The sequence below is a fragment of the Haliotis rufescens genome, unplaced genomic scaffold (genome assembly GCF_023055435.1).
Source record: "Haliotis rufescens isolate VD_foot unplaced genomic scaffold, xgHalRufe1.0.p SCAF_8, whole genome shotgun sequence".
Taxonomy (NCBI): Eukaryota; Metazoa; Mollusca; class Gastropoda; order Lepetellida; family Haliotidae; genus Haliotis; species Haliotis rufescens.
The window spans coordinates 6,921,833-6,945,482 of record NW_025964372.1 but is presented as its reverse complement, the minus strand read 5'-3'; the positions used below and the strand labels follow the sequence as shown (position 1 = coordinate 6,945,482).

Sequence of the window (23,650 nt, the reverse complement as noted above, 5' to 3'; positions counted from 1 at the left end):
GACGCGTGTAAGATTATTTCACTTACATATCTACACATTGTACTGACTTTGGGACAATCCTTGTGACATTCCCTATACTGCTCCACGCCAGGCAGGGAAACAACAATCGTTTACCGTTTTCAGTATGACCCGGCCAGGGATCGAACCCCCGACCTTCTGATCCCTGGGCACTAATACTAATTGTATTCTCAGCTCCCTGGGAATACTACTTTCCGTTCAGGTTAGTTCAACAGTGAAAGGGCACAATGGGGGAGTTAAAAATGGGAGGGAATAGTTTCACGAGTGACGTAGCCTAAAACAATCATTATTTCTATCATACGTTGTATAGGGTAGTACACAAGAAAGAAACTTATTTTCAAGGTATTAAATTAGAGAGTTAGTGAGTTTGTTGAATAGTATTTCAGATATATCATGGCATGTCAGCTTGATTTGTGAGGGAAGCTGGTGATGCAAGATGTTTACCTTTGGGTGAAACCCAGGAGCACGAGTATGGATTTGCCACCAGGAAACACAACCAGGGTATAAATTACATTATCTTTTGACAGCATCCGCTGAGTTCTTAAGGCGTCGCGATTAGCTGTGCATAGTTGCGTTCCTTGGGCACGCCAGAAACCTATGATTGTGGGTTCGAATCCCGGTTCGCCCCGATTATGTTTCTAGGTTTGTCAGCACCATACCCGTGCTCGTGGGTTTCACCGAAATGGTAAACGTCTGAGACCTGCATCACTTCGGGCTTTCCCCCCACATTAAGCTGACACGCCGTGATATAACTGGAATACATTAAAAGCGGCGTTAAACTCAACTAACTCACTCACTCAAGATGAAGCCAATCCGCACCTATGCTTAATGCTGTACATTCTTCCCATAACCCGATCAAATTTGCATCTCATTTTTAATGCATGAACATTCTAAGTCTTCATTTCACAGATGTAAAAGTAATCATAGCCGCAGGGGTTGCTCTTCCATCCGGATCCGATGACGAATCCAGCACAATCCTGGTTTCCGGGGTCGTTGGGTTGTCCCAGCATCCATGATTGGTACACCATCGGCTTTCCATCTATCCACATCCATGTGCCCTCGACAGCTCCATCAGTCGCCCCGAACCACAGCAATTTGGTCGTATAGCCTGACGAGTAGCAACATGGATCAATATATATTTCCACAAGGCGATACGCTTACACAATAAAACACACAATAGCATTGCAATGAACGATCCTGTCAATCAAAACTAACGCATGTTTTCAGTTTGAACCAACCGGAAGGTTGGGTGCGATTCGCGTATATGTCGGAATTACTTCCGGGGTCAAAAGATGGTTCTGAAGCGATGAGCTTATGGTTTGTGCAGAAGTAGATCAAGGCATGTGGTAGGCCTAAGGGTCATTTAAATGTCACCACCATCTTCACAGAGTTGGTTTGTTGTTTAACGCCGCACCCAGCAATATTCCAGCTATATGACGGCGGTCTGTAAATAATCGAACCTGGACCAGACGATCCAGTGATTAATATCATGAGCATCGATCCAAGCAATTGGGATCGATGACATGCATCAACCAAGTCAGCGAGCCTGACCACCCAATCCCGTTAGCCGCCTCTTACGACAGGCATAGTCGCCTTTTACTACAAGTATGGGTTGCTGAAGACCTATTCTACCCCGGATCTTCACGGGCCCATCTTCACAGGGACCGCCCTTTGCTCAAATGTGAGGATTTGCACTTTTGCACATACGTATATGTATATTCAAATGATAACAATGTAAATGACAACAAGTAAACATCTTTATCATAAATTCATATTTTGGAGTTTGATAAGTAAGTACAATTTTAGGATATAGGAGTACTTAAAGAATAAATATCGAATAAAGGATCGAATAAATATCAATAAATATTTTTATGAGATGTGGCAAGCGAATGTATTGATATCCAGAAATTGATTTCAAAATACCATCAGTCGGATGGTGACATCAATGAAAGTGTTATTGATTAAGTATAGATGAGACTCTTAATTGATACAAACCCGAAAAACAGCTCCCATATACACCCCATCTAAACGTTTATATACAGCTACTTCACAATCTAACAAACACTTTCACAACAGCCAGATAATATATATCTCGTTTAAACCTTTTATATACAGCTTCTTTACAATCTAACTGACACTCTCACAACAGCCAGATAATACACTCCCCATCTAAACGTTTATATACAGCTTCTTCCCTATCTAACTAACACTCTCACAACAGCCAGATAATATACTCTCCATCTAAACGTTTATGTACAGCTTCTTCACAATCTAACTGACACTTTCACAACAGCCAGATAATACACTCCCCATCTAAACGTTTATATACAGCTTCTTCACAATCTAACTAACACTCTCACAACAGCCAGATAATATTCTCCCAATCTAAACGTTTATATACAGCTTCTTCACAATCTAACTAACACTCTCACAACAGCCAGATAATATTCTCCCAATCTAAACGTTTATATACAGCTTCTTCACAATCTAACTGACACTTTCACAACAGCCAGATAATACACTCCCCATCTAAACGTTTATATACAGCTTCTTCACAATCTAACTAACACTCTCACAACAGCCAGATAATACACTCCCCATCTAAACGTTTATATACAGCTTCTTCACAATCTAACTGACACTCTCACAACAGCCAGACAATATTCTCCCAATCTAAACGTTTACATACAGCTTCTTCACAATCTAACTAACACTCTCACAACAGCCAGTTAATATTCTCCCAATCTAAACGTTTATATACAGCTTCTTCACAATCTAACTGACACTTTCACAACAGCCAGATAATACACTCCCCATCTAAACGTTTATATACAGCTTCTTCACAATCTAACTAACACTCTCACAACAGCCAGATAATATATATCTCGTTTAAACGTTTATATACAGCTTCTTCACAATCTAACTGACACTCTCACAACAGCCAGATAATATATATCTCGTTTAAACGTTTATATACAGCTTCTTTACAATCTAACTAACACTCTCACAACAGCCAGATAATACACTCCCCATCTAAACGTTTATATACAGCTTCTTCACAATCTAACTAACACTCTCACAACAGCCAGATAATATTCTCCCAATCTAAACGTTTATATACAGCTTCTTCACAATCTAACTGACACTCTCACTACAGCCAGATAATACACTCCCCATCTAAACGTTTATATACAGCTTCTTCACAATCTAACTAACACTTTCACAACAGCCAGATAATATATATCTCGTTTAAACCTTTTATATACAGCTTCTTCACAATCTAACTAACACTCTCTAAACAGCCAGATAATATATATCTCGTTTCAACGTTTATATACAGCTTCTTTACAATCTACCTAACACTCTCACAACAGCCAGATAATACACTCCCCATCTAAACGTTTATATACAGCTTCTTCCCTATCTAACTAACACTCTCTAAACAGCCAGATAATATATATCTCGTTTCAACGTTTATATACAGCTTCTTTACAATCTACCTAACACTCTCACAACAGCCAGATAATACACTCCCCATCTAAACGTTTATATACAGCTTCTTCACAATCTAACTGACACTTTCACAAAAGCCAGATAATATTCTCCTAATCTAAACGTTTATATACAGCTTCTTCACAATCTAACTGACACTTTCACAACAGCCAGACAATATTCTTCCAATCTAAACGTTTATATACAGCTTCTTCACAATCTAACTGACGCTCTCACTACAGCCAGATAATACACTCCCCATCTAAACGTTTATATACAGCTTCTTCACAATCTAACTGACACTTTCACAACAGCCAGATAATATTCTCCTAATCTAAACGTTTATATACAGCTTCTTCACAATCTAACTGACACTTTCACAACAGCCAGATAATATATATCTCGTTTAAACGTTTATATACAGCTTCTTTACAATCTAACTGACGCTCTCACAACAGCCAGATAATACACTCCCCATCTAAACGTTTATATACAGCTTCTTCACAATCTAACTGACACTTTCACAACAGCCAGATAATACACTCCCAATCTAAACGTTTATATACAGCTTCTTCACAATCTAACTGACACTTTCACAACAGCCAGATAATATATTTCTCGTTTAAACGTTTATATACAGCTTCATTACAATCTAACTGACACTCTCACAACAGCCAGATAATATTCTCCCAATCTAAACGTTTATATACAGCTTCTTCACAATCTAACTAACACTCTCACAACAGCCAGATAATATATTCACCATCTAAACGTTCATATACAGCTTCTACACAATCTGACTAACACTCTCACAACAGCCAGTTAATATTCTCCCCATCTAAACGTTTATATACAGCTTCTTCACAATCTAACTAACACTCTCACAACAGCCAGATAATATATTCACCATCTAAACGTTCATATACAGCTTCTACACAATCTGACTAACACTCTCACAACAGCCAGATAATATACTCCCAATCTAAACGTTTATATACAGCTTCTTTACAATCTAACTGACACTTTCACAACAGCCAGATAATATTCTTCCAATCTAAACGTTTATATACAGCTTCTTCCCTATCTAACTAACACTCTCACAACAGCCAGATAATATTCTTCCAATCTAAACGTTTATATACAGCTTCTTCACAATCTAACTGACACTCTCACTACAGCCAGATAATACACTCCCCATCTAAACGTTTATATACAGCTTCTTCACAATCTAACAAACACTTTCACAACAGCCAGATAATATATATCTCGTTTCAACGTTTATATACAGCTTCTTTACAATCTACCTAACACTCTCACAACAGCCAGATAATACACTCCCCATCTAAACGTTTATATACAGCTTCTTCACAATCTAACTGACACTCTCACAACAGCCAGATAATACACTCCCCATCTAAACGTTTATATACAGCTTCTTCACAATCTAACTGACACTTTCACAACAGCCAGATAATATATATCTCGTTTCAACGTTTATATACAGCTTCTTTACAATCTACCTAACACTCTCACAACAGCCAGATAATACACTCCCCATCTAAACGTTTATATACAGCTTCTTCACAATCTAACTGACACTCTCACAACAGCCAGATAATACACTCCCCATCTAAACGTTTATATACAGCTTCTTCACAATCTAACTGACACTTTCACAACAGCCAGATAATATATATCTCGTTTCAACGTTTATATACAGCTTCTTTACAATCTACCTAACACTCTCACAACAGCCAGATAATATTCTCCCCATCTAAACGTTTATATACAGCTTCTTCACAATCTAACTGACACTCTCACTACAGCCAGATAATACACTCCCCATCTAAACGTTTATATACAGCTTCTTCACAATCTAACTAACACACTCACAACAGCCAGATAATATATATCTCGTTTCAACGTTTATATACAGCTTCTTTACAATCTACCTAACACTCTCACAACAGCCAGATAATACACTCCCCATCTAAACGTTTATATACAGCTTCTTCACAATCTAACTGACACTCTCACAACAGCCAGATAATACACTCCCCATCTAAACGTTTATATACAGCTTCTTCACAATCTAACTGACACTTTCACAACAGCCAGATAATATATATCTCGTTTCAACGTTTATATACAGCTTCTTTACAATCTACCTAACACTCTCACAACAGCCAGATAATATTCTCCCCATCTAAACGTTTATATACAGCTTCTTCACAATCTAACTAACACTCTCTAAACAGCCAGATAATACACTCCCCATCTAAACGTTTGTATACAGCTTCTTCACAATCTAACTAACACTCTCACAACAGCCAGACAATATTCTTCCAATCTAAACGTTCATATACAGCTTCTTCACAATCTAACTGACGCTCTCACTACAGCCAGATAATACACTCCCCATCTAAACGTTTATATACAGCTTCTTCACAATCTAACAAACACTCTCACAACAGCCAGACAATATTCTTCCAATCTAAACGTTTATATACAGCTTCTTCACAATCTAACTGACGCTCTCACTACAGCCAGATAATACACTCCCCATCTAAACGTTTATATACAGCTTCTTCACAATCTAACTAACACTCTCACAACAGCCAGACAATATTCTCCCAATCTAAACGTTTATATACAGCTTCTTCACAATCTAACTGACACTCTCACAACAGCCAGACAATATTCTTCCAATCTAAACGTTTATATACAGCTTCTTCACAATCTAACTGACACTCTCACTACAGCCAGATAATATTCTCCTAATCTAAACGTTTATATACAGCTTCTTCACAATCTAACTGACACTCTCACTACAGCCAGATAATATTCTCCTAATCTAAACGTTTATATACAGCTTCTTCACAATCTAACTGACACTCTCACTACAGCCAGACAATATTCTCCTAATCTAAACGTTTATATACAGCTTCTTCACAATCTAACTGACACTCTCACTACAGCCAGATAATACACTCCCCATCTAAACGTTTATATACAGCTTCTTCACAATCTAACTGACACTTTCACAACAGCCAGATAATACACTCCCAATCTAAACGTTTATATACAGCTTCTTCACAATCTAACTAACACTCTCACAACAGCCAGATAATATTCTCCCAATCTAAACGTTTATATACAGCTTCTTCACTATCTAACTAACACTCTCACAACAGCCAGATAATACACTCCCCATCTAAACGTTTATATACAGCTTCTTCACAATCTAACTAACACACTCACAACAGCCAGACAATATTCTCCTAATCTAAACGTTTATATACAGCTTCTTCACAATCTAACTGACACTCTCACTACAGCCAGATAATACACTCCCCATCTAAACGTTTATATACAGCTTCTTCACAATCTAACTGACACTTTCACAACAGCCAGTTAATATTCTCCCAATCTAAACGTTTATATACAGCTTCTTCACAATCTAACTAACACTCTCACAACAGCCAGATAATATTCTCCCAATCTAAACGTTTATATACAGCTTCTTCACAATCTAACTGACACTTTCACAACAGCCAGATAATATTCTCCCAATCTAAACGTTTATATACAGCTTCTTCACAATCTAACTGACGCTCTCACTACAGCCAGACAATATTCTTCCAATCTAAACGTTTATATACAGCTTCTTCACAATCTAACTGACGCTCTCACTACAGCCAGATAATACACTCCCTATCTAAACGTTTATATACAGCTTCTTCACAATCTAACTGACACTTTCACAACAGCCAGATAATATTCTCCCAATCTAAACGTTTATATACAGCTTCTTCACAATCTAACTGACACTTTCACAACAGCCAGATAATATATATCTCGTTTAAACGTTTATATACAGCTTCTTTACAATCTAACTGACGCTCTCACAACAGCCAGATAATACACTCCCCATCTAAACGTTTATATACAGCTTCTTCACAATCTAACTGACACTTTCACAACAGCCAGATAATACACTCCCAATCTAAACGTTTATATACAGCTTCTTCACAATCTAACTGACACTTTCACAACAGCCAGATAATATATTTCTCGTTTAAACGTTTATATACAGCTTCATTACAATCTAACTGACACTCTCACAACAGCCAGATAATATTCTCCCAATCTAAACGTTTATATACAGCTTCTTCACAATCTAACTAACACTCTCACAACAGCCAGATAATATATTCACCATCTAAACGTTCATATACAGCTTCTACACAATCTGACTAACACTCTCACAACAGCCAGTTAATATTCTCCCCATCTAAACGTTTATATACAGCTTCTTTACAATCTAACTAACACTCTCACAACAGCCAGATAATATATTTTTCGTTTAAACGTTTATGTACAGCTTCTTTACAATCTAACTGACACTCTCACAACAGCGAGATAATACACTCCCTATCTAAACGTTTATATACAGCTTCTACACAATCTAACTAACACTCTCACAACAGCCAGATAATATATTCCCCATCTAAACGTTTATATATATACAGCTTCTTCACAATCTAACTAACACTCTCACAACAGCCAGATAATATTCTCCCAATCGAAACGTTTATATACAGCTTCTTCACAATCTAACTGACACTCTCTAAACAGCCAGATAATATATTTCTCGTTTAAACAATTATATACAGCTTCTTTACAATCTAACTAACAATCCTCTCACAACAGCCAGATAATATATTTCTAGTTTAAACGTTTATATACAGCTTCTTCACAATCTAACTAACACTCTCACAACAGCCAGATAATATTCTCCCCATCTAAACGTTTATATACAGCTTCTACACAATCTAACTAACACTTTCACAACAGCCAGATAATATTCTCCCCATCTAAACGTTTATATACAGCTTCTACACAATCTAACTAACACTCTCACAACAGCCAGATAATATTCTCCCCATCTAAACGTTTATATACAGCTTCTACACAATCTAACTAACACTCTCACAACAGCCAGATAATATTCTCCCCATCTAAACGTTTATATACAGCTTCTACACAATCTAACTGACACTCTCACAACAGTCACATAATATTCTCCCCATCTAAACGTGTATATACAGCTTCTTCACAATCTAACTAACACTCTCACAACTCCCAGACAATATACTCCTCACCTAAACGTTTATATACAGCTTCTTCACAATCTCACTAACACTCTCACAACTCCCAGACAATATATATCCTTCAAAGAAAACATTGTTCTGTCGCTTCTTCATTCATCTAGTGCAGCAATCTTGTTGAGTGTCATATTAACAAAGTGTTTTTGTCGTCCTGTCAAATAGCATCGGCTCCTTATCACAATGGGATCTCATCATGAAGAATGCCTTAATTTGTACAATTATTCGTCAAGCTAAGGTTTGTCAATTGTTGCTACGGATGTTTGGAACTATAGTAAATCTGTGCTTAGAATTGAGATATTTCCGTCGTGATGTATTGTTTTGTTGTCGATAACCATACGAAATATCGAACCCCTGACGCTTGGGGAAGCCCGTATAACCACGTTCAACACAATGGATCAGTTGGTAGGTACATTAAGCTCGTCACTTCTTCCGATTTCCCTTGCCGCAAAGAATGACAAGATTAATCTAATGTATATACACAAAACGCAGCTTATCGACCAACCGAAGAATGTGTTGTTGATGCAAGGAACACGGTACCTGTGCTCGAGAAATGGTAGAATCAACTCGTCCTTCAAGGTTGCATAATTACGTACAGCTGCATCACTTTTACAGGATTAAAGTGAATATGTGTATATGAAGATATTAAGAATGTGCATGATTACTTTTTATATCTAATTGTATTTTAATATTTGTAATATCTTAAGGTGTCATTTTGGCCCTCTGAGGCCTGGTGTTTGTATTTTAAGTATGTGCTAAATATTGTATTACTTTGTGTCACATGACACTGTAATAAACTATATTATTATATTATTATTATATTAAAAGCTCATTCAACAACAACAACAACATAACAACAAACGTTCATTTCGCTTCAAGGTCATAGCTATGACATATTGAAGGTACAAATGGAGATTTATGGTGACACGAGGCATGAGACAGACGTGCGTCAACTATACGTTTAACCGCAACAGACTCACACATTTAATTAACAACTTGAGGATTTCTTTTACAAACTGTGCTAGTTTTCTTTGTTATAATAAACTTTCAGTATTTAGAAACATATCAAGTAGTATCCCACAAGGTCTTGAAACTACTTCTTTTGAATATTCAGAATGGCCAGTGAATTCGTGGTTCATTTTCGACTGCAAGGACAATAGCGTGACGCCATCACGATGGGTTAATAGCCTAAAATATTACATTTGAAAGGTTATTTCTACAACATATCCCGTCAATATTTCTGACGGAGGCACATGTATATATAAGTATTAGATAGCTACGAGATAAAATCGAAAAGAACGAATCGTTGTTTATTTCATGATAAACCATTGTTTCTATCATGATGTCATTTCTGGAGTTTCAAATATGCTCTCGCAACTTGATGACGTCATATATTGGACGACGTTATATTTTACAGTGAAGTGTCTGGTAAGTTGTTCCCCATAGATGTAGCTGGGCTAAGCAGATAGACGCAGTGGCCGAGAGATCGCATCCAAAAGTGGGAGAGATATGACAATAATTTATTGGCATCAGGAGATGAGGTTCAGATGATCGACGCGAGAAAAGGCGGGAAATACTATACCATTCGTCACCACGAAATATTTAACATATATAGATTGACAATGTATTGACAAGATTTCATTTTTGGTTTTCAAATCTTATTAATATAGGCAAAAATTGTCTCTTGATAAAGGCTTAAGAATCGGTCCATTTTCGTTTCCTTATAAATATACTGAACCGCAAAAGAAACGTCACCCCAAGTAACATTGCATGAAAAGTTGTCATTTAAATATCTGGGTAATTTTTACAAAGTTTCTAAAATTTCACATTACCTTGTTCGGAAAAATGAAATTTAATGATACAAAAACAAAGCAGATGACAATAAAACCGATCGCCCAAACGCATCACGGCAACGGCCATGGTAACCCGAATCACGTGAGTTCCTGCAACTTGAAATGCACATGCGTTCCCACATTTCTTGCCTTTAAAAATCCACCCAGATCGGATAACATTCATTCGTTATTCGCTACCACATGCCAAGATTGGCAAGAAATCAGCGACACCAAGCCCTTGGACGATTGCAAGCTGGACAAACCGCCCGGCAAGTACCCAATGCATTTCAATTCCACGTAAAAGCCATATATAGGCTCCAGCAACGGTACCAGACCACCAACACAACAGATGACTAACCAGTAGTTGAAGACCAAGGGTCACCACCCGACGTCAGGATCGTCAGATTGTGTGACAGCATCTTCAAGGTCGCTTTGTTACTGCTGCGGAAACTGTTCGACAGACCATGGGGACACACCAGCGACACATGAGTGCCGACACCCTGCGTCGACGATTGACGAGCAGACACCTCTACTGTCACAAACCACACCGAGGACCCATTCTGACACCAAGTCATCGCCGGGACCGTCTTCAGTGGGCAACACAGCACCAGCATTGGCGCCACCAGCAGTGGAGAAGAATCCTCTTCTCAGACAAGAGCCGTTACCATATCTCAACAGCAGATGGCAGAGAGAGAGAGAGAGTCTGGCCGTGGAGAACGTTATTCGGATGCTTGTGTTGTTGAGAGAGACTCGTGAGGTGGTGATGGGGTGGAATTGGTCTTGCACAGAGGGTCGGCCCTGTGTTCTTCCATAACATCGGTCCAGGGAGAGGGAATGATGTCACAGCAGCTCGGTACATTGATCAAGTCTTGAGACCACACATCAGATCTCATTTGGCACGTCGCCGCAACGCCCGTGTCCACACTGCGAGAGCAACAAGAGACTTCCTCCAGCAGAATGGCATGAGAACCGTGCAGTGGCCTGGCCTCAGTCCCGATTTCAATCCCATTGAGCACCTGTGCGACGAGATTCAAAGACGGCTGATTGACGTCCGACCAAGACCGACAACTGCAGCTGAACTGCGTCAGGCGTTCCTCAGAGTGTGGGCTCAAGTGCCTCTGGCTCTCATCAACCGCCTCATCCATTCCATGAATCGACGTTGCACGGCAGTCATCAGTGCACATGGCGGACACACGAGATACTGACTCGTGTTGCCATTTTCTCAGAGACTAGTGTTGTGTTTTACTTTAAGAACATTTGACACTTTAATTTCAACCTTGGTGATCAGTTTTGCCAAGTTTCATCTTTTTAATATGTCTCAAAGTATGTTTACAGTGTTTGGACAAATAAGGTTTTTCATATATCTATCCATGGCGATGTTTCTGTTGCTGTTCAGTATATTATGCATACAATATAGAATGCCGAGACAAGGGTTTATACAAGCACATTTGTAGGTTAATGTTAACAGAAACTGTTTTGTGACACTGTTGACATGTAATTGTGTACAAACTCAACTAAACCATGTGAGTGAGTGAGTGAGTGAGTGATGCCGCTTTTAGCAATATTCCAGCAATATAACGGCGGGGGACACAAGAAATGGGCTTCACACATTGTACCCATGTCGGGAATCGAACCCGGTACTTCGGCGTGACGAGCGAACGCTTTAACCACTCGGCTACCCCACCGCCCCACTTAACCTTGCACATACATCTTGGTATGCCGCTTAGGAATAGGAAATCTTACAATATATACGTTGAAAAACCTTCATCATCTTTCATGGGCTGGAGACCTTTCTTTTAACAAAAGCGTTTTGAATTGATAAATATAATTACTGAATAAAGCTTAAACTGTTAGAACCTGCACTAAGGAAAATGGTTCCCGGTCGCGGTCTGACTTTGTGTGGTGTTATGATCGTCATTAAAGATTACTGTTGTGTTTCCATACAACTAGTTCCACGGGGTTGGATTACATGGGTAACTGGGAAATAATAAATAATACTGTTATACAATGCAGCCATATCTCAATCTGTTCATGTATGACAAATACTACCATCTGGTCACGAGTGGTACATCATGACTAGCAGTTCATACGAGTCACAAAGTCCACACATATGCATAAGTGATGAGAAAAGACAATTCTAAATCCCGATTAGGTTATTAACATGTTGAACTTTTTTTCCACTCACAATTCAACTTTCACACATTGTGAGCGAGTGAGTGAGTCGGGTTTAACGCCGCTTTTAACAGTATTCCAGTTATATCACGGCGTGTCAGCTTAATGTAGGAGGAAAACCCGAAATGATGCAGGTCTCAGACGTTTACCACAAGCACGGGTATGGTGCTGACAAACCTAGAAACATAACCAAGGCGATACGGGATTCGAACCCACAATCATAGGTTTCTGGCGTGCCCAAGGGAAGCAACTCTGCACAGCGAATCGCGGCGCCTTAGACGACTGGGCCACCCGTGTCCACCTTGAAATCAGAAACATCGATAAATAAAAATGCATGTTTTGTCAAAAATGGAACAGCATTTGTACAGAACGGAATATTTTGTAACTGTCGATTTATCAATGAATTAACTGTGGAAGTGGTTCAGTAACCTATCTTACCGCACGCTAGGGCAGTGTTCTCAAGAAAGGTGTTCTCTGCCGCGCCTTCCACTATGGACAGAGTCCCCCCGCGGTCCTGACAGTCTGTCTTTGCAGGTTCCCACGCCATGCGATTGTTGGGGAATTCGTAGTATGTGCTTGTGTCTTCCTCGACGTCCATGAACTGCACCGGCCCTGATACATAAAGGTACGATTAGAGATAAGTATGTGTTTTACCATTTGGGAACATTTGTGAGTAGAAGGGGCTTTTGCATCTCAGGTCATAAAGACTTCAATATCAAGCTACAAACGTTGTTTTTTTGGAGATGATATAATTTTGTGTAAAAACAACAACTCAGCCTCAAAATGCTTGAAAAAAAATAACCCAGCCTCAATAGAAGTCTCGACCACAATATGGCCATCCTCATCAACACAGAGTATTTCGTGAGCAAAGCCATAATCTTTGACAGAGAGACATCACCATGAGAGACAGTATGCCTGTAACCTATATTTATTAATGATAATTTCAAGAGGCCTTAGCAGTTGTTGACAATGATGTGAAATGACTATTAAGCATCATATGCCCTGACTTTAAAAAACCCAAACAATATAAACATATATATGAATAAAAATAGTTTACTGCAATAACCTAAGCGGACGAGTAGAAGGAATGTTACAAATCAACTTTGTTTGTTTCTGAAATCAGAACAGGAAGATACTTGTATGCTCAAAAGACATAAATTAACAACATCATTACAAGCTACGCCATGAGAATCAAGTTGGCCTAAAATGTACCCTATTGCAGTTTGAGATGCATCAGTTGTGAGGAAGAAGAGTTCCTTTTGATCAGTGTATGCAAGGATGTGGGCTCTTGTAAGGGCTTGCTTTAGCTTTTCGATTGCCTGTTGACAATTGTTGGACCATTCGAAAGACGCGTTTTTTTCAGAAAGTTGCATAGAAGGTTGAATAGAAACTTTGCTACAAATTTGCGGTAATACGAGGCCAAACCTAAGAAATGACGCATGTCATGGACATTTTTAGGGGGTGGGGTCTATGTGACTTAATCTATTTTTGAAGGATCGACATGGATCTTTGCTGAAGATATGCCCAAAGTAGGTGAATTTATATTTGCTTGGTTTAAGAGTGGGTCCTGATTCTTTTAACTGTTGGAATACTGCCTTGAGGTGATTCAAATGTTCTGAAAACGTTTGAGAAAATATTGGGATGTCATCTACATATTTATATGTAGAGCCAAATTATTTCTTTTAGTGCCTGAAATGTTCTGCTAAAATGCGAAACTTTTTGAGGCCGAAAGGGAGGCGATTCAATTCAAAAATACCATGTAATGAATGGCCGACTTGTGTTTTGTATCTGGAAATATAGGTTTGGCAACTGCATAGAGGCGTCTATTATCCAGAGCTTTCACATTTTGTAACCATGGAAATGGGATAATGCCATTCAGAAGCACTGGGCTGAACACAAAGGATGACTAATGGGTCTGGCGTCAACTGTTTCTATTTTCTGATGATATAAGTGAGTATGTCCCAATCCTGACTAATCCGAGGCAAAAACTGATCTTTGTGATTGGAGGAATGCATTTTTACTGTATACTTGTATTTTCAATATTGTCACTTTTTTTAAAAACGCTTTTAAGGACAAAAGCTCCATGACATTCAGGGGTATTGTTATAGTGCAAACCACTTCAATCTGTTTCTTTAAAACTTCATTTATCAAAAATATTGTTTCAATATGTCTCCAAAGTGCACAGAAATTCTATCTCCTTTTTTATGTTTAATACATATATACAGCAAACATTCGGCGTATCCCCTCTCATCATAAGCCCCCTCCGGGCAGGACCCTTAATCCCCAGCGGTATCTATAAATGTCAATTATCACCTCCTTACGTCGCTGGATCCTAGGTCTTTTATTAAATAAAACTGCCTTATTATACTGCTATTTACATTGTTCTCATTAAAAATCACCTACATGTGTACAGTTATTATGTTTTAGTGACTTGTGAGAAATTTTCAACATTTTTCCCAGTGGCTGAATTTGAAATGTGCCGTAAAAAGATCTCAACTCTCTTTTCAGGAGAGAATAATATTCCCAGCCCCTATAAATGAAGAACAAAAACAGGAGTCTTGACACTGAAGGAACACTGAAAATCAGTAATGACACCAGGTGTTGGCGAAAAGACACGACACTATGAGCATCTCGCACACAAACAAAGTTTTTCGTGCTGCAGAACGCACCCCTACTATCTGCTGACGTGTGGTCATTACGTCACAGTCATTTGCAAAATCTGTTTCCTGGGCCCTTTCACCACCACATGTTCGCGTGAGTCTGAGTGAGTGAGTGAGTGAGTATGGTGTTACGTCGCTTTTAGCAATATTCTGGGACACCAGAAATGGGCTTTAGACATTGCACCAACGTGGGGAATAGAACCCGGGCCTGCGGCGATGCGAGCTAATGCTTTAACCACTGGGCTACCCCACTGCCCTCAAAATACACTATTCTTCCTGATGAAAACAAGCGGCGACACAGCAAGTACTGGCCAAAGTTGCATACTACCTCAAATACAACTTGCAAAGCCTAAGATTATAGGACTTCCCGTCTTAAACCGAAGCAAAACGTGTTTTTACTCTACACGATATTTGTTTGTCTATTTTTATTTATATGCATTTTGATTGTTTGTGCTCATTTAGCGATAACCTTAAGAAGGATGGACGTGGTGACGTCACTTCCGAAATGCATATATATATATATAGCTCCAAGATATTTATCATAATAGAATGTTGACCGTGAAGATCCGGGTTAGAATTAGTCTCGTACACGCTTGTCGTAAGAGGCGACGAACGGGATCGGGTGGTGACTCGCTGACTTGGTTGCATCCTACTTGCGGATAGATATACTATTGAGAAGAAGTGATTTAAAAAAAATATGTTGCCCCGCTGTGATGCGGACACAGACAAAACACTGATATCAGTTGATTTCGATACCGATGGCTGACAACACAGAATACATGATTCTCAAATATAGTAGAATATAGAATATACTTCGGGCCGTATTGAATTACGGGTCATCGGCCCTGAGTGAGTTATTTTAGACACGAGCTTTTCTCACAGCCCGTGATAAACCATTAAAATACATTTTGTAAAGCCCAAAGGATACGTGTTGAAAGGACAAACTGTATTCTATAAACCTCTATTTTGCCTTCATGAAAACAAGAAAACACTATACGTCCTTAGAGTAATGTTTGGTATTCTTTATAGCAGACAGTATATGCACTAAACGCACGGGCTGAAATCTATAAACCGTTATGTTGCATTTCATATACAACAAAGAAAACTTACAATACATATGTTTGAACAATATGAAAGATAAAAACAACGATAATCATCAACTGCATGGTAGTCCAAGCTTCCTTACAGCGAAGGAACCGTGTTCAATAGTTTTAAGTGGCGCAAGAGATTTCTGGGTGAGTTCTTCTTTCATTACAAGTATATAATAATACTTCACCCAAACTATCGGCTTAAGTGAAACACGTGTATGTATATCGACACTATACAAGTACACGTATATAATAATACTTCATCCAAACTATCGGCTGAAGTGAAACACGTGTATGTATATCGACACTAAACAAGTACACGTATATAATAATACTTCCTTCAAGCTATCGGCTGAAGTGAAACACGTGTATGTATATCGACACTATACAAGTACACGTATATAATAATACTTCACCCAAACTATCGGCTTAAGTTAAACACGTGTATGTATATCGACACTATACAAGTACACGTATATAATAATACTTCATCCAAACTATCGGCTTAAGTGAAACACGTGTATAAGTGAGTGAGTGAGTATGGTTTTACGCCGCTTTTAGCAATATTCCAGCAATATCACGGCGGGGGACACCAGAAATGGGCTTCACACATTGTACCCATGTCGGGAATCGAACCCGGGTCTTCGGCGTGACGAGCGAACGCTTTAACCACTAGGCTACCCGACCGACCCTTACACGTATATAATAATACTTCACCAAAACTATAGGCTAAAGTGAAACATGTGTATGTATATCGACACTATACAAGTACACGTATAAAATAATACTTCACCCAAACTATCGGCTAAAGTGAAACACGTGTATGTATATCGACACTATACAAGAACACGTATATAATAATACTTCATCCAAACTATCGGCTGAAGTGAAACACGTGTATGTATATCGACACTAAACAAGTAAACGTATATAATAATACTTCACCCAAACTATCGGCTTAAGTGAAACACGTGTGTGTATATCGACACTAAACAAGTTCACGTATATAATAATACTTCACCCAAACTATCGGCTTAAGTGAAACACGTGTATTTATATCGACACTAAACAAGTACAGGTATATAATAATACTTCACCCAAACTATCGGCTTAAGTGAAACACGTGTGTGTATATCGACACTAAACAAGTTCACGTATATAATAATACTTCACCCAAACTATCGGCTAAAGTGAAACACGTGTATGTATATCGACACTATACAAGAACACGTATATAATAATACTTCATCCAAACTATCGGCTGAAGTGAAACACGTGTATGTATATCGACACTAAACAAGTAAACGTATATAATAATACTTCACCCAAACTATCGGCTTAAGTGAAACACGTGTATTTATATCGACACTAAACAAGTACAGGTATATAATAATACTTCACCCAAACTATCGGCTTAAGTTAAACACGTGTATGTATATCGACACTAAACAAGTACACGTATATAATAATACTTCACCCAAACTATCGGCTGAAGTGAAACACGTGTATGTATATCGACACTAAACAAATACACGTATATAATAATACTTCATCCAAACTATCGGCTTAAGTGAAACACGTTTATGTATATCGACACAATACCATTGTATAAATCAACTAAGTGTTGCTACTTTGTCCAGAGATCTCCAAAGTCACATAAAGCACAGTAAAATTAAGTGCAACACAGTCAAAGTAAACTAAATCAAACATTCAAACAGTCAAATAGAGTGCAACGCAGTCAAACAAATCAAACTATATGATACATGTCATGTAAATCAACTAAGTGCTGCTACTTTGTCCAGAGATCTCCAAAGTCACACAAAACACAGTAAAATACAGTGCAACACAGTCAAAGAAAACTAAATTAAACATTCAAACAGTCAAATAAAGTGCAACGCAGTCAAAGATGTTACACTAAATCAAACATTCATACAGTCAAATAAAGTGCAACGTAGTCAAACAAATCAAACATATTCAAACAGTAAAATATAGTGCAACACAGTCAAAGAAAACTAAATCAAACATTCAAACAGTCAAATAAAGTGCAACGCAGTCAAACAAATCAAACATATCCAAACAGTCAAGTAAAGTGCAACGCAGTCAAACAAATCAAACATATTCAAACAGTAAATTAAAGTGCAACACAGTCAAAGTAAACTAAATCAAACATTCAAACAGTCAGATAGAATGCAACGCAGTCAAAGAAGTTAAACTAAATCAAACATTCAGTCAAATAAAGTGCAACGCAGTCAAACAAATCAAACATATTCAAACAGTCAAATAAAGTGCAACGCAGTCAAACAAATCAAACTTAATCAAACATATTCAAACAGTCAAATAAAGTGCTGAAACAGGTAACGGAAGTGAAACCAATTCAAACAGGATAAAGCAAAGTCCTTGTTGAAGCCCCTTAATGCCTAGCGCCAGGCAGGGTAACAACAAGTATCATCTGTCAACGTCTTTTGGAGGGAGTTTCAAACTACTGCGCGTTTAGATGTTTGTCATCGTTGCTTAATTGGCCGATAATGTAACGGTGATTATATAGAGGTGTTGAGTAGGTCCTGAAAAAATTTCATAGATTACGGCAGCGGCTGCCGACTGTCCACTTATGCACTGACTCAAGTAGTCACAGCGAGGATATTCTGTCACGTTCGCTGAAATAGGTCCCGGAAAGGATATTCTGTCACGTTCACTGGAATAGGGTCCCGGAAAGGATATTCTGCTACGTTCACTAGAATAGGTTCCGGAAAGGATATTTTGCCATGCTCACTGGAATAGGTTCCGGAAAGGATATTCTGTCACGTTCACTCAAATAGTTTCCAGAAAGGATAATCTGCACGTTGACTGAAATAGGCCCCGGAAAGGATATTCTGTCACGTTCACTGGAATAGGTCCCGGAAAAGATATTCTGTCACGTTCACTGGTATAGGGTCCCGGAAAGGATATTCTGTCACGTTCACTGGAATAGGGCCTTGAAAGGATATTCTGTCACGTTCACTGGAATAGGGCCTTGAAAGGATATTCTGACACGTTCGCTGAAATAGGTCCTGGAAAGGATATTCTGTCACGTTCACTGGAATAGGTCCCGGAAAGGATATTCTGTCACGTTCGCTGGAATAGTCCTGGAAAGGATATTCTGTCACATTCACTGGAATAGGGTCCCGGAAAGGATATTCTGTCACGTTCACTGGAATAGGGTCCCGGAAAGGATATACTGCCACGTTTACTGAAATAAGGTCACGGGAAGGATATTCTGTTACGTTCACTAGAATAGGTTCCGGAAAGGATATTCTGTCACGTTGACTGAAATAGGCCCCGGAAAGGATCCCTGTCACGTTCGCTGAAATAGGTCCCGGAAAGGATATTCTGTCTCGTTCACTCAAATAGGTCCCGGAAAGGATATTCTGTTATGTTCACTGGAATAGGTCCTGGAAAGGATATTCTGCCTAGTTGGTGACGGGAGCTATATCTATGTTTAATATTTGCAACAGAAATGGCGGTTTTGATTTCAAGTGGTGGAACAAGAGATGATGTTTTCCGGAGCCGATCTTAAAAAACGTACAATATTTTCTCACCAAACTTGGTATACGTAGATAGGTCTATTGGTGAACTGATGCTTTTTGGTTGTTTGTGTTTTTTGAAAACAATATTTTTTGGAATATAATATTAATATCGTATCATACTATTATTATACTTAGTCTATATTATTATTATTCACAGATTAAAATAAAAAATGCAGCAAAGAGGGTTTGGGTGATCATGGCACAGTCAGGCTGGTAAGGCTCATCATCAGCACAGGGCCCTTGCCCCCTCTACACGCAGCCCAGACAGCGAAGGGGACTTCTCCCAGGAAGCCCATCCAGAACTTTTCGGAGAATGTGAAGACTCCCCAACACTGCAGCCTTCTGCATTACCCAGATTGTCAGAAGGGCTGTATTCCTGGTAGCAAACCCGGGTACTCCCCAAATGTCAGTCAACAGATTGGGAGGTACCAAACCTAAGGCACCGAGAACAATCGGGAGTCGGACAACTTGGTACTTAGGATGCAAGCGTGACATTTCGAAAGGGTCCGCATATTTGCCATGTTGTCAATCACATTAGTGTCAAAGGTGACAGAAAATTCAATGATACAAATGATTTCATTGATTTATAAAAAAGGACAATATCGGGTTTGTTGGCCTGGATACGTCTGAGGCTGTAAACGGGCCTGTTCCAAATAATTTTGCATTTATCATTTTCCATGACGCCCTCTACATATATTTCTGGTCGTACCACGGGTGGACCTCTGTGTCAAAACCACAAGCATGGCGAAGACGGTAATAAAATGATCGAGCTACACCATCATGTCGTTTAAGATACTGTGTTTGACACATTGACGGTTTCGAGTGGGAAGTGACTGGTCCTGAGCAGCAAACAGAAACCCTTCGGTTTCACTTTTCAGGCCAGACGACTTCATCCAAGCAAAGGACTCTGCAGGATTGCTGATCTTCTCAACACACTGCACATAAACTCGATGCAGTGGTCGTTCAGATAGCCTCTCCTTGAAAAACTGAGTCTGGGCCGACTTGATATGGCACTTCGCTTGGTTGACACTCAATTCTGTACCGTCCAGCAGTACAGAACCATAAACAAAACCAACACCGACATTGAGATTATGTCCCACATCCTTTGCTCGTTTTAGAAAACAAACTGTAGAATGCCTTGTTTTCATCATGAGTCTTGACATGCTTCACAAGAGGATCATCAGACAAATAAATGATTGCAAAAGTGCACAAAACAATTCTATCATGAAGAGCCCCAACGTTAATCAAACCACGTCCTCCCATCATGATTGGTACATATAAGCGATTGAGGGAAAAGGAGGGTGGTGGGATCTATTGTCTGACATGATTCTTCGTGTGAGGGTGTCAACAACACCAAATGAATACGAAAGGACGGGCACAGCATACGTATTTGTGGCTTTGACTTTATTGCGTGCGTTCAGGTCTGAGCTCCAGATATTCTTTAGTCTACATTTGTACTCTGCCCGAAGTTTGCCCTTGATATGGGCATTCTGGAGTTTGTCCCTAATCTGCATCCTTAAGTACGTACAGGCCTGACCTTCCACAAGATGGTCAATAACTCCTCCTTCAAGTACACTGACTGATCCTCCCTCTTCTACCTTGCCACGTTTCAAATGAAGAATGTTGCATAATTATTATGATGATGATGATGATGATGATGATGATGATGATGATGATGATCTGTAATAGAATAGCCAGTCTGAAGCTAGTTTGGGCATCTGGTTTTGTATTATCGTATTATCTTCACGGGTCGATTTTTGCATTGGTCTATTGATTAACTACGTGTATGGTCATAGGAAACAGAACGTGTGCTCTGTAACTTCTGTGTTGCATATTTGCCGTGTACATAAACTTACTGCAGACGGTGTTGGTTGAAGAACGAATCACAGCACAGAAAGTTGTGGGATGACACGTGTGGTCAGAACAAGGTCCTCCTATACTCTGAAATAAATAAAACATTGTGCTCTGAAAATGTCAGAACATTCGAATAGTTCTCCTCGGAAATAATACGTATGTCTTCCTATTATACCAGTGATGCATTATTTGTTTGTTTGTTTGTTTGTTGTTTAACGACGCACTCAGCAATATGCCAGCTATATGACGGCGGTCTGTAAATAATCGAGCCTGGACCAGGCAATCCAGTGATTGACATCATGAGCATCGACCGATCTACGCATTTGAGATACGATGACATGTCAGCGAGCCTGACCATCCGATCCCGTTAGTCGCCTCTTACGATAAGCTTAGTCGCCTTTCACGGCAAGCATGGGTTGCTGATGACATCTTCTAACCCAGATCTTCACGGGTGCATAGCTGAATTAAGATAAGTGGATGACGTCATAGTTCCTCGAGTGCACTCGAATATATAATCAATATCTTTACATAACCAGGCCTTCATGACTCACTTATATTCAACATAAGTATTCCACTCTGACCGTTGTCTTTTCTAACCTTTGAGAAAATCTAACCATTGACGATGCACTCTTGTGTACGTTTTGAATGTGTTTGCAGGTTCAGCGTGTAAGAGACTTCAATTGAAACACGTTAAAACTGCTTTTACATATGGAAACAACCATACACACTCCAACATGTTAATGTTGCACACAACATACCGTCAGTTCCAAATCTATTTTCTGGGTCTCAATTACACAATAACACCCGCAAATCTGAACACACGTGAATGTATCTATTAATTGCCATTCATATATCAAGAAAAATCTTTCATCCAGTTTGCAACATGACAGTATTATTTGCTCTTTCATAATATGACATTAACCAGTTTCTCAATCAGAGAAAGAACAATTAATTATTCATGTCGAATAAATATATGTAAATTTAATTGTATACAGTAGACTAAGGTTAAAACGAACACGCTTATAACGAACTGACTTTTTGGTCCCGACTATTTGCTGTAGTTATGCTGTATATAGGCTTATTACGAACTACGGTTATAACGAACTAAAATTAGTAGTCCCTTTTAGTTCGTTATAACCGTAGTTTACTGTATTAGGTTTTCCTTAATGCAATCGTGTGACAACTTGCTTCGTACATACCTTAGGCCATTTGCTGATATCGCTCTGTATGTAATCTGCGCTTGGTTGTATGTTGCCGGTATCGGTTGAATCTTTGAAACTTAGATAGCAGGTCCGGCTCTTTGTGTTTAGATTGAAAGACTTACAAACACTGTGCATCACACATAATCCGGCACATTGGAAAATGTCCGATTTGGTAAAAGACGCAAAAGCAGACTTTCTCAACGTCTGTCCATCGACGATAAGTGAGCTAATATCACAAAACCCCAATGTGTGGGAAACAATGGCATACATGATTAAAAGGCGAGAAAAGTCAGTTAGGTCAAACATTATGGACGGGTGATGTGCTAGACCCCTCGGAGGTACTTAATTCTGGTGTGCTTATCTGGCGTATCTAGTGTGCTTCAGTCCTGTTGTACGATGGGCTTCTGTAATGTGCTAGGCTTCTGTAATGTGCTAGGCTTCTGTGCTGTTATATTCCTGTGGAGAGCTAGACTTCTCTGACATCATTTCCCCTACGGTGTGCTAGACTTGCCATCTTCATGTGAAGTGCAACACCCTGTGTTGAGCTGGAATCCTCTCGCGTGCTACACCCTGTGGTGCGCTAGACTTCTCTGCTACGGTT

General features: G+C 39.1%; 1 protein-coding gene across 1 annotated transcript; it reads right to left on the bottom strand.

Moving 5' to 3' along the window:
- Positions 1-745: 745 nt before the first annotated feature.
- Positions 746-23,650, bottom strand: LOC124148939 (CD209 antigen-like). Its single transcript, XM_046520231.2, has 4 exons — positions 23,047-23,650; positions 21,850-21,934; positions 13,121-13,294; positions 746-1,126 (listed from the first exon to the last, which is right to left on the bottom strand). Exons 1-4 carry the CDS (start codon positions 23,353-23,355, stop codon positions 909-911), a joined length of 786 nt encoding a protein of 261 aa, XP_046376187.2. The 5' UTR covers positions 23,356-23,650; the 3' UTR covers positions 746-908.